This window comes from Gymnoscopelus microlampas, assembly GCF_963454915.1.
Source record: "Gymnoscopelus microlampas genome assembly, chromosome: 21".
In the NCBI taxonomy this organism is placed as follows: Eukaryota; Metazoa; Chordata; class Actinopteri; order Myctophiformes; family Myctophidae; genus Gymnoscopelus; species Gymnoscopelus microlampas.
Genome location: NC_139958.1, coordinates 1491538 through 1507468, shown reverse-complemented (window position 1 = coordinate 1507468; position 15931 = coordinate 1491538). Strand labels below are relative to the sequence as shown.

The following is a 15931-nucleotide window of genomic DNA, read 5'->3' as shown; positions in this document are numbered from 1 at the left end:
TGAAAATAGCTGATCTACAAGCTCACACACAATGTTTGCCTCTTTCTCATATTATTAAATGTATTATTTGGCCATTAGTTTGATCAGTTTTATAGTTTGTTGATTACTTTTGATGCAGTGATGCTTTTCTTTTTTTTTATGTTTAAAAGGTCCTTAAAGTGTCACTTCACTGTCATCTGGGGACCCCCAAAAACAATCATCTGGGGACCCCCCCAAAAACAATAATCAGGGGTCCCCAACCCACAGCTTAAGAATCACTGATATAGAGCAGTTGTCAAACTGTGAGTCAGAACCCCCAGGGGGCCCCCACATGATTTTGAAGGGAGGGGGTCCCAGATGGGGGTCCCCAGATGATGATCTTAATGTTTGTTTTCATAGTTTTGCTCTCTCAACAGTAAACAAACATACATACAGTATAAGTGTATACAGAGTATCTGCACATTTATAAAGTTACTATTTAATGACTTTTAAGAGCTTTTTAAAATACAACATAAAGTAAAATCAGACCATTACTGCATGAAACATAATCAACAAACTGTACTATAAAACATGGTCAAACATTTGGCCAAATTGTCAAATATTACCAAAGAGAGAGAGAGAAATATTGTGAAAATAGTAGCTCCATAAAGAACCTCTCACTCCGCTATACAGCTGCGAGATGAGGTTCTATGTCGTTCTCATCCAGGATCGGTCGAACGTCCGCCAAGCTCCGCTGTTTACCCTTTTGTATACAGATTCCAAACTGCATGGATGTTTAAGGTTTGGTCCGGAGCATAATATTTTAGGTCCTGAGCGAAACTACCCGTTTAAATGTCTTATTTAGTCAGCCTGTGGCCATGTTTCCCTTTCAACCCGGAAAACCCACGTACGTCCGCTGCCAGTACTGCTCCCGGTTTGGCTACAATGGGAAACATGGCCACAGGCTGACTAAATAAGACATTTAAACGGGTAGTTTCGCTCAGGACTTAAAATATTATGCTCCGGACCAAACCTTAAACATCCGTGCGGTTTGGAATCTACCATTAGTTTTGGGATACGATGTATACAAAAGGGTAAACAGCGGAGCTTGGAGGACGTTCTACCGATCCTGGATGAGAACGACATAGAACCTCATCTCGGAGCTGTATAGCGGAGTGAGAGGTTCTTTATGGAGCTATGAAAATAGCTGATCTACAAGCTCACAATGCCTCAACTCCTACAATTCCAAGTGCTTGTCAGGGAGGAGGGGGGTCCCCAGTTCAAATATGATTAATAATAATAAATAATTGTATATATATGATTACTTTTTTTTGACCCCCTGTAGTAACTCTGAGGACCCCCTAGGGTCCCGGATCCCCAGTTGAAGACCCCTGATGTAAGTGTTTAAAATGTCTGAAAATACACATGAACATAAATCTAACACACGAAAATGTTTGATCTGCAACACAATGTTATACAATATGTAGAGGGGGTCCCTGCTTCATCTCTCTGACAGCTAAGGGGGTCCCTGCTTCATCTCTCTGACAGCTAAGGGGTCCCTGCTTCATCTCTCTGACAGCTAAGGGGTCCCTGCTTCATCTCTCTGACAGCTAAGGGGTCCCTGCTTCATCTCTCTGACAGCTAGGGGGTCCCTGTTTCATCTCTGTGGCCCTGATGTAATCTATTTATTTGTTTTCTCAAAGTTGTCTCACACACACACACACACACACACACACACACACACACACACACACACACACACACACACACACACACACACACACACACACACACACACACACACACACACACACACACACACACACACACACACACACACACACACACACACACACACACACACACACAGTTTGCTATCTCTGCTAGTCAGTAAATAAATCACCAGTAGGTTAATGTATCCATTTGTAACTCAGAGAGTCCTGAATGTAACCAGAAGGGTCCATTTGGTTACATGTAGGACTCTGAGGGTCCATTTGGTTACATTTAGGACTCTGAGGGTCCATTTGGTTACATTTAGGACTCTGAAATAAAAGTCACTTAATTCTCACCTTGGAAATTGGAAATACTCAAGTAAAGTAAAAACAAAAGACCTGAAAATTGCACTTAAGTACAGCACTTGAGTAAATATACTTAGTTACTTTACACCAGTGGTTCTCAAACTTTTTCATGTCAAGGACCCCCAAATTGACACTTATTAGCCCGCGGACCCCCATTTGAAAAGATATGCCAGGGACCCCAATAAGAGAAGGTTTATACGGCTTTCTAGCAGTGATTCTCAACCATTTTAATGTCAAGGAACCCCCAGTTTGACATGCATTAGGGCTACGGACCCCCATTTAAAGGACAACTTTGGTTTTTTACAACCAAGGTTTATATTTTAGCTTGTAATTAAAGTAAATAAATGATGAATGTAATTTTTTTTTCTTTTACTGCTTTCTATAGTTTTAGCATTTTTTGCGATATTTTTTACAGTGGGCGGGGGCATTCTGTCCGGTGGCTAAATATGCCTTTTTTACACAATAAAAAAGGTCCGGCTGTCTGTGATGGCCAGATTTGAGTTATTGGGGGCTAGAAGAGCTACTGTAAATAATAATAAAGAAAACGCTGGGTTGTTGTGTTAAAAAAATACATATTTAGCCACCGGACAGAATGCCCCCGCCCACTGTGAAAACACTGTAAAAAATATTGTGAAAATTGCTAAAACTATAGAAAGCAGTAAATGTAAATTTTTTAACACTCATCTTTTATTTACTTTAATTACAATCTAAAACATAAACATTGGTTGTAAAAAACCAAAGTTGTCCTTTAATGGCATTTATACCTCTGGGACCCGAATTTATATTATAAAATCAATGTTAATTTAACTCTGAGAGTGTACAAATGGAGTTACAGTGGCAGCGGTGGCCTAGTGGTTAGAGGGGCGGCCTTGATACCGGAAGGTCCCTAGTTCGATTCCCCAATTCATCACATCAATCATGAACCACCGCTGAATAGCCCTTGAGCAAGGCTTCCATGCAGGGTCCGGCTGGAAACAAGCTTCGTGCTTAGTCCGACACCCTGGGTAAACAACAAACTTTGCTTTGCTTTGCTTTACAGACCCATAAGGGTCCATTTGGTTTCTATCCATCATTTAGCTGGGGACCCCCTGGAACCCCCTCAAGTACCCTGGGGGTCCCCGTACCCCACTTTGAGAACCAATGCTTTACACCAGTGAAAGAGATATAAAATAAAGTGACTCAATTCTTACCTTGGTGAACAAGTCATTCACTGACATGATGAAGATGATGATGATGATGATCCAATAATAATAATAAGTTACAAAACTATAAAGTAAATAAATCAATGATAAATAAAAATATATTATTCATAAAGTAACCATCTTCCTCTCCTCTTGATCCACATGTATCTATAGAAACACTAAGGGTTATTAATACTATTATTATGTTAAAAAAAACTAAAAACAAATAAATGTTATTGTTTCCTAAACCAGGCAGCAGGTGCAACAACACGTCGAGTTACACTAACAAACACACACACACACACACATCAACAAGTGTGTGTTCTGACCATTACACACATCATGTGTGTGTATTTGGCTCCCTCATTTACATACGACGCGCGAAACCTAAAAAAAATGTGCATGAATTCAGTCCTTAAACAGAGTAGATCTATAAATCCATTCAGAGATCCACTGGCTCCACAGATCCCGATCCACTCCCTCTCTCTCTCTCTCTCTCTCTCTCTCTCTCTGAGAGAGGGACAGGTACTTCCTGCTCGGTGTGGGTGGACCCCGCCCTCTTTGTTTCTTTGGTGTTTGGACCTGGACGAAACACCAGGGAAAGAGGAAGGGAACGCCCCGCCCCCTTTCTCCCTCCTGAATCCAAACGGCTTCTGTTTCTCGTTCAACCTCGTCGAAACCACGCCCACCCGGGCGAACAGTACAACAATGTTGTACTTTTAAACAGCAGATCTACAAGCTCACAGGGCGTCGCAATGAGCTTGTAGATCTGCTATGTTTAAACAGCATAGGTATAAAATAGGACTGAAGTGGTTAATGAATGTTGTATATAATTGATATCTGAAAAGTAACGCCTGCAGTAACTAAAGTTTTACAAAAAAACATGTAGTGGAGTAAAAGTACAAGTATTGAACATTGGAAATACTCCAATAAAGTAAAAAAAATACCTCAAAATTGTACTTAAGTACAGTACTTGAGTAAATGTACTTTTAAGAGTTACCTTACACCACTGCCTATTACTAATAAATAAACAAACAAATACAAAAATACATCGTTCTACAATTCATACTCAATAGCTATAGGATGACAGAACAGCGCCCCCTACAGGCGGCATGTCACAGGGGGTTCAGAGTGATTGACAGGATGGAACTCTGTGTGGAGTCCAGTTTCTACAGGGAAACACATCTCTGCACAACACCTGTCTGTCTGTCTGTCTGTCTGTCTGTCTGTCTGTCTGTCTGCCTGCCTGCCTGCCTGCCTGCCTGCCTGCCTGCCTGCCTGTCTGTCTGTCTGTCTGTCTGTCTGTCTGTCTGCCTGCCTGCCTGCCTGCCTGCCTGCCTGCCTGCCTGCCTGCCTGCCTGCCTGTCTGTCTGTCTGTCTGTCTGCCTGCCTGCCTGCCTGCCTGCCTGCCTGTCTGTCTGTCTGTCTGTCTGCCTGCCTGCCTGCCTGCCTGTCTGTCTGTCTGTCTGTCTGTCTGTCTGTCTGTCTGCCTGCCTGCCTGCCTGCCTGCCTGCCTGCCTGCCTGCCTGCCTGTCTGTCTGCCTGCCTGCCTGCCTGCCTGCCTGCCTGCCTGTCTGTCTGTCTGTCTGTCTGTCTGTCTGCCTGCCTGCCTGCCTGCCTGTCTGTCTGTCTCATAATTAATAATAGGTGATGTCGTGATAGTTGACATAATAATGTCCCATTAGGGGTTGGCAGTGGCTCAGGGGTAGAGTGGGCGGGTAGAGTGAACTGGAAACCGCAAGGTTCCCAGTTCGATCCCGGTTTGAGGCGCTCCCCCAGAGTTAGTGTAGAAGTGTCCTTGAGCAAGACGCTGAACCCCTAACTGCTCCTGATGAGCAGGTTGGTGCCTTGTATGGTTTCCTCCTCCATCGGTGTATGAATGGGTTAATGTAATGCACAATCATTGTAAAATGTTTTGGATCAAAGCGCTGTATAAATGCACCATTTACCATTTATATAGTATTTACTTAATTCAACTCTGAAACATTTAATTAACACCATTCAATCCGGGAACGCATCTGTGTCATTTTAAGATTTCTTTGGGCTATTCAAAAATAGCAGATCTACAAGCTCGTAGCGCGCCACCGAGTGCCGCGCTACGAGCTTGTAGATCTGCTATTTTTTAATAATAGCCCAAAGACACAGATGATGCTTTCCCGGTCTCAAAGGGTTAACCTAAAGAAGTTTCCATAGAACATGTTTTTGTGTGTTTGTAGGATTAATGAACATAATCTGTCATTTATAACTCAGTGGTTCACAACGTGGAGTCCAGGGACCTCGAGGGAGGGGGGGGGGGGGGGGGGGGGGGGGTCCAGGGGGTCCCCAGCAGAGGCAGTTAACATAGCTTCACTATCATTTGAACCACTTTATCCATTTATGCGTTGGCTATTCAAAAATAGCAGATCTACAAGCTTGCAGCGAGCTTGTAGATCTGCATTTTTTTTGAAAAACATTGAAAATTGTTCAGGATTTATTTATTCTTTTTTAATAAATATTTGAGTTTTTTTAACACAAATCTTCTCTTCTGGTGGTAAATATAACCCTATATATCGTTGGTTCTCAAAGTGGGGTCCGGGGACCCCCAGGGGTACTTGAGGGGGTCCCAGGGGGTACCCAGCTAAATGATGGACAGGAACCAAATGGACCCTTATGGGTCTGTAACTCTGAGAGTGTACAAATGGAACCAAATGGACCCTAACGGGTCCATTTGGTTCCATTTGTACACTCTCAGAGTTAGATTAACATTGATTTTACAATATAAATTGGGGTCCCAGAGATAGAAATGCCATTAAATGGGGGTCCGTAGCCCTAATGCATGTCAAACTGGGGGGTCCTTGAAATTAAAATGGTTGAGAATCACTGCTAGAGAGCCGTAAAAATCTTCTCTTTAGTCCCTGGCATATTTTTTCAAATGGGGGTCCGCGGGCTAATAAGTGTCAATTTGGGGGTCCTTGACGTGAAAAAGTTTGAGAACCACTGCTATATATTCTGCCACCATATAACCCTAACCCTGAAACTAAACGTTTTCACGGTGAGGGTCCGCGACCAAAACAACAGATGTCATTTTAGGGGTCTTTGACATGAAAGAAGCGCCGTTATTATAATCATAAATATACATTATGTTTTGTTTTGTTTGTTTTTACAACAGCAAACACTTTAAAAAGTGTGAAAATGAGTTGAACTCTGTATCAGTGGATGAACATTGGACTCTTATCATTATGAATGATAACCGTCCATAATAAAATGACAACTATAAGCCTCATGAGACCTCTCTCTGTAGGTCAGCTTCATAAACCAAACACCATGTCCTAACAACCTACTTAATAATACTGCAGTGGTACTCAAACCTTTTTACATTTCAAAGACCTTCATAACTCTGAGAGAGTACACATGGAACCAAATGTCCATTTGGAACCCCCTTAAGGGGCCCTGAGGGGTCCCTGGACCACACTTTGAGAACCACTATGTTGTCTATAATGTTTTACAGGATGAGATCAACAGCTTGTTATTACATTACTATCTGTATCACATTATATGTTCCTACTAAAAACACTGATCATCCTCACTGCCTGTTTTCTCACTTAATGCTCAGAATCATTTAGATTTGCTATTAAAACAGTCATGTTGGTTCTACCGTGAAACTTTACATTTCTTAATGAGTGGTGTAAAGTAACTAAGTACATTTACTCAAGTACTGTACTTTTTTTTACTTTACTAGAGTATTTCCAATTTGCAATACTTTTACTTCTACTCCACTACATCTCAGAGGCAAATATTACACCTTTACTCCACTACAGTTATTTGAAAACTTTAGTTACTAGTTACTTTGGCTACAACACTGATGATACGTCCCAGTTGCATCCATGTGATGTTTTTCTTTATTAGTTATTCTATTCATAGTGGCTCATAGGAATAGACTATGTGACAACCAGGAATAGTTTGGTGACCACAGGAGAGACTGGTGACAGCCGGAATGTAGACGGCATCCCGGGAGCAGTATGGGTTAGTATATATATATATATATATGGAGCAGTATGGGTTAGTGTATATATATATATATATATACATATATGGAGCAGTATGGGTTAGCGCCCCAGGCTGTGTCTTCCGTGAGGAAGAAGCCCAACAAACCCGCGGTGAGGCCTTTAGGAGGGCCGTTCCATTGCAGCGTAACGCAAGTGGAGCTAATACCATTAGACGGCCCAATCTAGTGGTATATCGGCCCAAGGAACCATCACGCCAGAAGGAAATGTTTGGATCGGGGCGGTGCATCTGATCTGGCGCAGCGCTCAGGTCCTGGACCTGGTGAGACGAAGGAGGAGCCCGGCCAGGAGACAACCCACAGAGTCTAGTCCCTCCACGTGCCAGAGCCTCCCCGAGTCCCGGCAGAGTACTTCTGGAGAAGCGGACTGAGTGGCCCTGTCTTTCCCTAAGAGGACTGACCGTGGGTACAGTAGCTACTGGGACGTAAGTCGGGGCTTGATCAACCCTGGCTGGGTCGCCTGGGCGAGGGTGTATGTTGTATGTTGCGAGACCCGAAACACCCGATGACCCCAGGCTACAACACTGATGATACGTCCCAGTTGCATCCATGTGATGTTTTTCTTTATTATGTAGATTTAGATTATTATTACAAAACATACAGTAGCCACTTCAGCCCTATGAATACATTTCGGCCATTTGAAAATAGCAGATCTACAAGCTCACAATGCGTCGCGTCGCGACGCATTGTGAGCTTGTAGATCTGCTATTTTCAAATGATTCTTATACATTTGAAAACTTGAAATGGGACATTCTGCACAATGATGACTACTTTTACTTTTTTTCGTACTTTAAGTGCATTTTGATGCCAATACTTTTGTATACTTTTACTCAAGCACATTTTGAATTCCAGACCTTTTTAACTCGCAACAGAGTATTGCAGTATTGATACTCTTACCTAAGCAAAACATTTGAGTACTTTTTCCACCACTGAAACCAAAGGTAAACACATACACACAGAATGCAAGACAGACAGTGCAGTGAATCAGTAATCTGGGATTCACAGGTAAACCAATAATATAAAAACAAATAAATCATAAAAATAAAAAGGTTAAGTTACCTTGCAGTACAGATCATAGTCAGTCATGGCCCGGCCGTCTGGTTTCTTGTAAAGTTCCTTTATTCTTTAAAGTTGTATTGAAGCCTCCTCAGGAAGGCTTAGATGTCATTCCAGTATAGTCCTGTAGAGTTATTTATTAAGACATGAATTAAATGAGATTAAATTAGAATAAGGTCTTTTTTTCTCCCCCCAGCTGCTTGTATAAGCCGCCTATGTGCTCCTAGTGAACTCTGGGCTGATAGTGAGGACATCTGACAGCCTGCCCTGAACCTTTCAGAACTAGTCTGAGCAAACACTCTTTAATTGTACCTGCTTACGTAACAGCAGCTTGGCAACCCAACCCCTCCCAACATGACCACACCTTCTGCAGCTATGAGTCTGCTTTGTCTGGAAGCAACCACACAACACAGCACCTCCCTAATCCAGGGGTGTAAAGTAACTAAGTACATGCACTCAAGTACTGTACTTTAAGTACAAAGAATTGAGGTACTTTTACTTTACTGGAGTGTTTAAAAAAAAAAAAAAAGTTTTAATTCAATACTTTTATATCTACTCCACTACATCTCAGAGGCAAATATTGTACTTTTACTACAAATATTTAAAAAACTTTAGTTAGGTTGTAGATTTTGATTATTATTACAAAACATACATTAACCACTTCAGCCCTATTTCAATTTCGGCTATTTGAAAATAGCCGATCTACAAGCTCACAACGTGTCGCGATGCGACACGTTGTGAGCTTGTAGATCTGCTATTTTCCAAAGATTTGTATAGATTTCATACATTAGAAAACTTGTGAAATGGGACATTCTGCATGATGAGTACTTTTACTTTTGGTATTTTAAGTACCTTTTGATGCCAATACCTTTGTACCTTTACTCAAGTACATTTTGAATTCCGGACTTTTACTCCAGAGTACTTTTACCCCCAAGAATGTATTTGCCCCCCCCCCTGAAAGATGTCTGTACCAGGGGTCTCGCCCAGAAGAGAAGATTTGTGTTAAAAAAAAAACAAATCTAAATCATTCAATAATGTTCCAGACATTTTCCATATTTGTTTCCAAATATTTTCCAAAAATAGCAGAGATACAAGCAGGCTAGCTGTGTGAGCTTGTAGATCTACTAATTTCCAGGGATTACCCACAAGAAGAGAAGATTTGTGCTCAAAATAAATAATAATCTAAACGATTCAAAAATGTTCCAACATGTTTTAGAGACAGTATACCCTATTAGCAGTGGTAGAAAAAGTACTTCATTTTTTTTTATTTAAGTAAAAGTATCAATACTGCAATATAGAAATGCTCTGTTACAAGTGAAAGTTCAGAATTCAAAAATGCACTTGAGTAAAAGTACAAAAGTATTGGCATCAAAATGTATTTGAAGTACCACAACGTCGCCTTGCTAAACTAATGGCCTAAGTCATTTTTTGAGGAAAATGTTATTTTTGCCTTAGTCATTGGTTCTCAAAGTGGGGTCCGGGGACCCCCAGGGGTACTTGACGGGGTTCCAGGGGGTCCCCAGCTAAATGATGGACAGGAACCAAATGGACCCTTATGGGTCTGTAACTTTGAGAGTGTACAAATGGACCCTAACGGGTCCATTTGGTTCCATTTGTACACTCTCAGAGTTAAGATAACATTGATTTTACACCATGAATTGGGGTCCCAGAGATAGAAATGCCATTAAATGGGGGGTCCGTAGCCTTAATGCATGTCAAACTGGGGGTCCTTAAAATGTATCTTTTTCAAATGGGGGTCCGCGGGCTAATAAGTGTCCATTTGGGGGTCCTTGACTTGAAAAAGTTTGAGAACCACTGGCCTAAGTCAGCTCCTCCATGACACTCATTGAAAAGACACCTCATTGTAAAGGATCAAGCAGAATGCATAATGGCCTATCTCCCCAGTGTGACTTAGGACGAAATAGGACATTTTTTATGGCCTAAGTCACATGGTTTTGTGACTTAGGCCAAATTATTTACTGATTTAGGCCATTTTTAAAAACATTTTTTACATTTATTTTGTCAGATTTAATCCTATGTAAACCTATTTAAATCTCTCATGTTACATAACTGACAGACAGTGTTATTTCTATTTAAATAGTCATAATTTGTTATAAACATTTTGGGTGAAATGATTAAGAAATATCGTATAGTTTTGTTGTGGATCAGTTTTTTATTTTTCCTGAAAAAACTTTAAAAAAAATGACATACATAGGTCATTAGTTTAGCAAGGGGACGATAAGTAAAAGTACTCATTATGCAGAAAGTTTTCAAATATAAGTATAATAAAATCATTTGAAAATAGCAGATCTCACAATGCGTCACGATGCGACGCATTGTGAGCTTGTAGATCAGCTATTTTCAAATGGCCCAAATGCATATAGGGCTGAAGTGGTTAATGTGCGTTTTGTAATAAATCTACAAAGTAACTAAAGTTTTCAAATAATTGTAAGTTGGAGTAAAAAAAGTATAATGTTTGTCTCTGAGGTGTAGTGGAGTAGAAGTGAAAGTATTACACATTGGAAATACTCGAGTAAAGTACAAATACCTCAGCAGAGTGTTAATGAATCATGATAAGGTGGGTAGAAACTCCCTGAACACACCAGACATGTTTTAACAGCTCTTAAAGCCTGCATACGTAACAGTTAACAAACACCCTGTGTTAACACAGAGGTTTATCAAGTGATGTGACGCATTGTGAGCTTGTAGATCTGCTTTTTTCAAAAGATTGTTTTTAATACATTTTGAAGACTTGTTTAAAGGGACATTCTGCACAGGGACGGATTACGGCTTGGGCAAAGTGTGCACATGCACAGGGCCCTGAGCCAATGGGGGGCCTTGGATTTAATAGGCTTTTAAAAAAATATATATAATATATATAATATATATATATATACCCTAACCCTAACCCTAAAACCGAAATAAAGTAACCAAAAAACGCCCCAAAACGGCCAATATAACCGCAATAACCGCAAAAAAATCCGCGCGCGCTGCGCGCGCGGGGGGGGGGGGGGGGGGGGGGGGGGTCCGTTGCGATTTTGTGCACAGGGCCCATTTCCACTTTAATCCGTCTATGATTCTGCATAATGTCTGCATATGAATGCATCATTTACTTCTTGGTACATTAAGTACATTTTGATGCCAATACTTTTGTAGCCTACTTAATTTACTCAAGTACATTTTGAATAGGCCTACTGGACTTTTAGTGTTTCTGCATTTCAGTATTGATACTTTTACTTGAGTAAAACGTGTGAGTACTTTTCCCACCACTTAATAATACTCACCAAGGCACCAGAGTGAGGAAAAATTCATTCATTTTTCTACCAACAGGATCAAAACTCGTCATAATGGCGCCGGGCGACGCTTTTAGGTTCCCATGACAACCGTCCAACAAGGAGTTAACGCGTGGCTGACACAGCGTCACTGTGTTTACATTCCACGGCCTCTGTCTCCCTCCAGTGGACACGCTCAATATTACAGCTCAGTAGATCCACACGTCTCATAATATTCACTTTTATGAAACAATTATTTGAACTTTTAAAAATAAAATAAAAGCTTCGTTTTGTTATTTTTTTTTCTATGTCTGTTTATTAATACATTATATTTAAATTATTACTATTATTGTATGTTTTTAAATGCAATTCAACTCATACAAACCTAACAGCTGTGTGTGTGTGTGTGTGTGTGTGTGTGTGTGTGTGTGTGTGTGTGTGTGTGGGGGGGGGGGGGGAGGTTTTAGAATCACTGATATAAAATCTACAAGCTTGTAGAAAAAAAGCTCTCGGTGCCGCGCTACGAGCTTGTAGATCTGCTATTTTTGAATAGCCAAAGTATAAAATAATGGATTACTTATAAATGAAAATCACAGATTAGGAGGAGTAACTGATGGATGCAGCATCACCTTAATGTTCTTCTGTAATCTCTACTACAGATTACAGTTAAAACCCCACCCCCCAGTACACTGGGTCCCAAACTGGGGGTCTTTTGGGGTTGTCCCCAGATGATTAGCTTTAAAGGGATAGTTCACCCCCAAAACGACCTTTCTCTTTGAATAGCGGACTGCATTGCAGTATTGATATTTTTACTTAAGTAAAACATTTGAGTACATTTGAGTATGTGTAACAGTGTCAATAAGTGTTATATAATTACACAAAATGTGATACAAATAAGTGCTTCTACCTGACTTAATTCTCCATGGTTCATGTGTATAAGAATACAGTGGTCACAGCTCATTTAGTCTCCTCCTTCTGTCCCCTGTATAAATGCCTTGCCACACCTCCACCTCTTCCTTGTGTATTTCCGTGTTGGAACGAGGTGGGTGTCTTTTGTTGTTTTCTCTGTATAACAAAATGTGAATTGTACTTGCAAACGATTTATACAGTGTTTGTTTGGCTTTGTTTAGAGAGGAGTTCTTGCACTACAAACCAAACTAACTGGAGACGTGTTGTATGTTATTTCTTGTCAGGTATGTTGCATTATATTATCAATTTCATATTGAAGCTTGTGTATTTCCGTGTTGGAACGAGAGAGGAGTTCTTGCACTACAAACCAAACTAACTGGAGACGTGTTGTATGTTATTTCTTGTCAGAATAAATGGAGATTGTCTCCAAAGACAGTTCTGGGTCCGTCTAGTCCATTACACAACGCAGAGATAAAGACTACACCGGTTACACTTGGTGCCGTGACGACCCGTCGCATCGCCGACCAGCGCTCGCCTGGTCCCCGGGGAAAAGCTGCTGGATCCCCGCTCCTCTCGTCCGTCCACCCCGCGGCCCCTCCGCACCGCACTACGCTCCGTCTGCTCCGCCTCTTTGAAGCTCTGCACTTGAACTTGAGTGGGCGCTACTCTGACGGTCAGTTTTTGTGGGGTTCATAGAGTTCAGACTTCATTCTGGAGTTCGTTTTTTTTTGTTGTTGTTGCTTACTTCCATGGACTGATTGATGCTTGTACGAGATATTGGTTTTATGCCAGTTGCTGAAATTGAAAAAAAGAAAAAGACAGGAAAAGGAAACAGAAAAAAAACGAAAAATAGACACACAAAAAAGGAAGTGAAAAGTACACAATAATTGTTTTGATGTGAATTCCTCATGTTTGTTTCGAGTTTATCTGAGGGTTTATGAGGTCTAACAATTCATCTGCACTTTGCTTGAGTTTTGGTTGTGTTTTTGATACAGTGTGTTTGTGCATTATTTTTTTTCAATTTTTCAATATTTCATTTCATTGTCATGTCAGGGGGAGACACTGTTGATGATTTTGCTATGGCTGGTCGTGACAATGCTGGCCGTGGTATCACTTCTGGGGTGGGGAGGGCTCAGTTGATCTCCATGTATCATGGGAGGGGTGGGTCAGTGGGCTTGGTTGGGGTTGAGGGTTATAATGACCAGTCACTGATTAACTCACCATTGGTCCCTGTTACCAGCTCCACACCAATTACCCAGTCAAACCCTATTTCCAGTCCCACGCCAGGTTCCCAGTTTAATCCTGTTGCCAGCCCAATGTCAATAGCCCAGTCCGCCCCTGCTACCAGCTCTGTGTCGATTGCCCAGTCTGGCTCCAGATCAGTTGCAGGTTTTAACCCTCCCCCCGTCCAGAACCTTCCCCCCACCCAAGTTATCACTACGGAGGCATTTGGCACTATGATTGCTGATCTGGCAAAGCAGATTGGAGAAAACATCACAGCCAGTTTTAACACCATGCACCAGCGCAGTAGCACCCAGCCAGAGGTCCCGAGCAGCCAGGCCACCAGTCATGTTGATCCATCCCGGTTGAGGGTGGTTGTCCAGTCCGACAATAAGGCTCCACCATACTTCAGGGGTGACCAGACTGATACGTTTTCCGTCCATGAATGGGAGGACATGATGAGATGTTTCCTGAGGAGGATGGACTGTAAAACGCATGTAGAGATGTATGAGCTTATTATGTCAAGGCTGACTGGCAAGGCTAGGGATGTGGTGAGGGTGTCTCTCCGCAGCCGCCCTGGGTTGGGTGCAGCAGATATGCCCACCGCTGTGTTTGACATCCTGAAGAGCAACTTCAGTGAGTTGACCTACTCCAATCTGCCCATGAGAGATTTCTACAGCAGTGTTCCGAGGGCTGGTGAGAGTGCTATGGATTATTGGATTCGCCTTAACAAGTCCATTGATGCAGCAGATGAGTGCCTCCGTAGACGGGGTAAATCTGTGGAGGACCCTAGTGCTGAAGTGGTGCTCATGTTTATTAGTCACTGCCCAGACCCCAGTCTTGCCATGTCATTTCAACTGAAGGCACCTGAACAATGGACTGCAGCTGAAGTCCAGGAGCGCCTGGATGCTCACATGAGGAGTCTGAGGAGGGCAGCCATCCAGTCCCCACAAGTGTTGACCTTGTCAGCTCACAGTCAGAGACCCGTGGCAGTTTCCCCCCATTATTCTCACCCTATTGAGCCTCAGCCAGCACCAGTGACGCACCATCTAGCCCTTGACCCTGTCTCTCCTGTTCCTGTCTCTGTCTATGGTCAATCTCAGCCCGCCACTGTAGTGATGGGTCAACACCTGCCTCCTGCTTTTTCCCCCCAGTCCCCTGCTCCTGCTGTCACCCAAATGCCTGCTACTGCCTGCCCTCAAGCAACTGATCCTGGTGTTCAGCAGGTGGTTGCTATGTTTGACAAGGTTCTGTCCCTGTGCACTGCTTCTCTTGTCCCAGGTCGAGGGCCTCCCCATCAGTCTGGCCGCTCTTTTCAGCAGGGCCGCACCCGCCAATCTGGCCGACCCCAGCAGGGTTCTCAACCTTCGTCATGCAGAGTTTGTGGCTCTGGAGAACACTCAACCCATGCACACTGCAGACTCTACAGGCTGTGCCTCAACTGCTACGGTCCTGGACACATGAGGCATGAATGTACGCAAGCTACTCAGCCCCCAGCCATGCAAACACCTCCTGCCTCTGGTGCTGATTTAAACTAGCCCGCCCATGTTGTGAGAGGGGTAGCATGGGCAGTGCCACGTTCGCCCTCGTTAAAGAAGATTTGCAGTCTATCTATGTTAACTGTTGTAACAAGCTCCCTGATGACAAGACCGTAATCCTTGTGGGATCGCAGAGAGTGGGAGAAGCCAGTGAGCTGTTTTATTCTCCTGTGTTGGTCAGTGGCCAGTCTACCATGAGAGGGATGCTTGATTCAGGAAGCATGTCTTGCACACTCAGTGTAGAAGCAGAGGCTAAGCTGAGGTCTGCTGGTGTTCTTCTGCATCCTAAACCTGTGCCCGGGAGGGTGGTCCTTGTTGGCTGTGGTGGCCTTGTTACACAGCCGAAGTGTATCTATGATTTGGAAATTGACATTTATGGATTCAAGTTTGTAGTCCCTACATTCCTTGTTCCTGGACAGAGTGATGAACTCATCATTGGGAGCAATGTGATCAGGCCCATTGTGAAGAGGATGAAGTCTACTGAGAAGTATTGGGATCTCATCTCTTCCACTAACACTGACCCAGAGTGTGAGGAGTTCCTCCAGCTGCTGAGTTGCATTAACCGCCTGTCTGAACCAGAACTACCAGAGAGAGTAGGCACTGTGAGGTTGAGGCAAGCAGTCACCCTACTGCCCCGGCAGGAGTATCTGGTGTGGGGCAAGCTACCAAGTGATGC

At 42.7% G+C, this 15931-nt stretch overlaps 1 protein-coding gene across 2 annotated transcripts in view; it reads right to left on the bottom strand.

Annotated features, from left to right (window-relative positions):
* myo5b (myosin VB) overlaps positions 1-8577 on the bottom strand; it is a 132046-nt gene extending 123469 nt beyond the window's left edge. The window contains exon 1 of one of the 2 annotated variants that reach the window (XM_084046111.1): positions 8319-8577. In XM_084046111.1, coding sequence (XP_083902237.1) covers positions 8319-8345 — 27 coding nt within the window. In that variant the 5' untranslated portion in view covers positions 8346-8577. Of the gene's footprint in view, positions 1-3226; positions 3689-8318 lie in introns of those variants that run through there. The other variant, XM_084046110.1, reaches the window with a different exon arrangement.
* Between the last annotated feature and the right edge of the window lie 7354 nt (positions 8578-15931).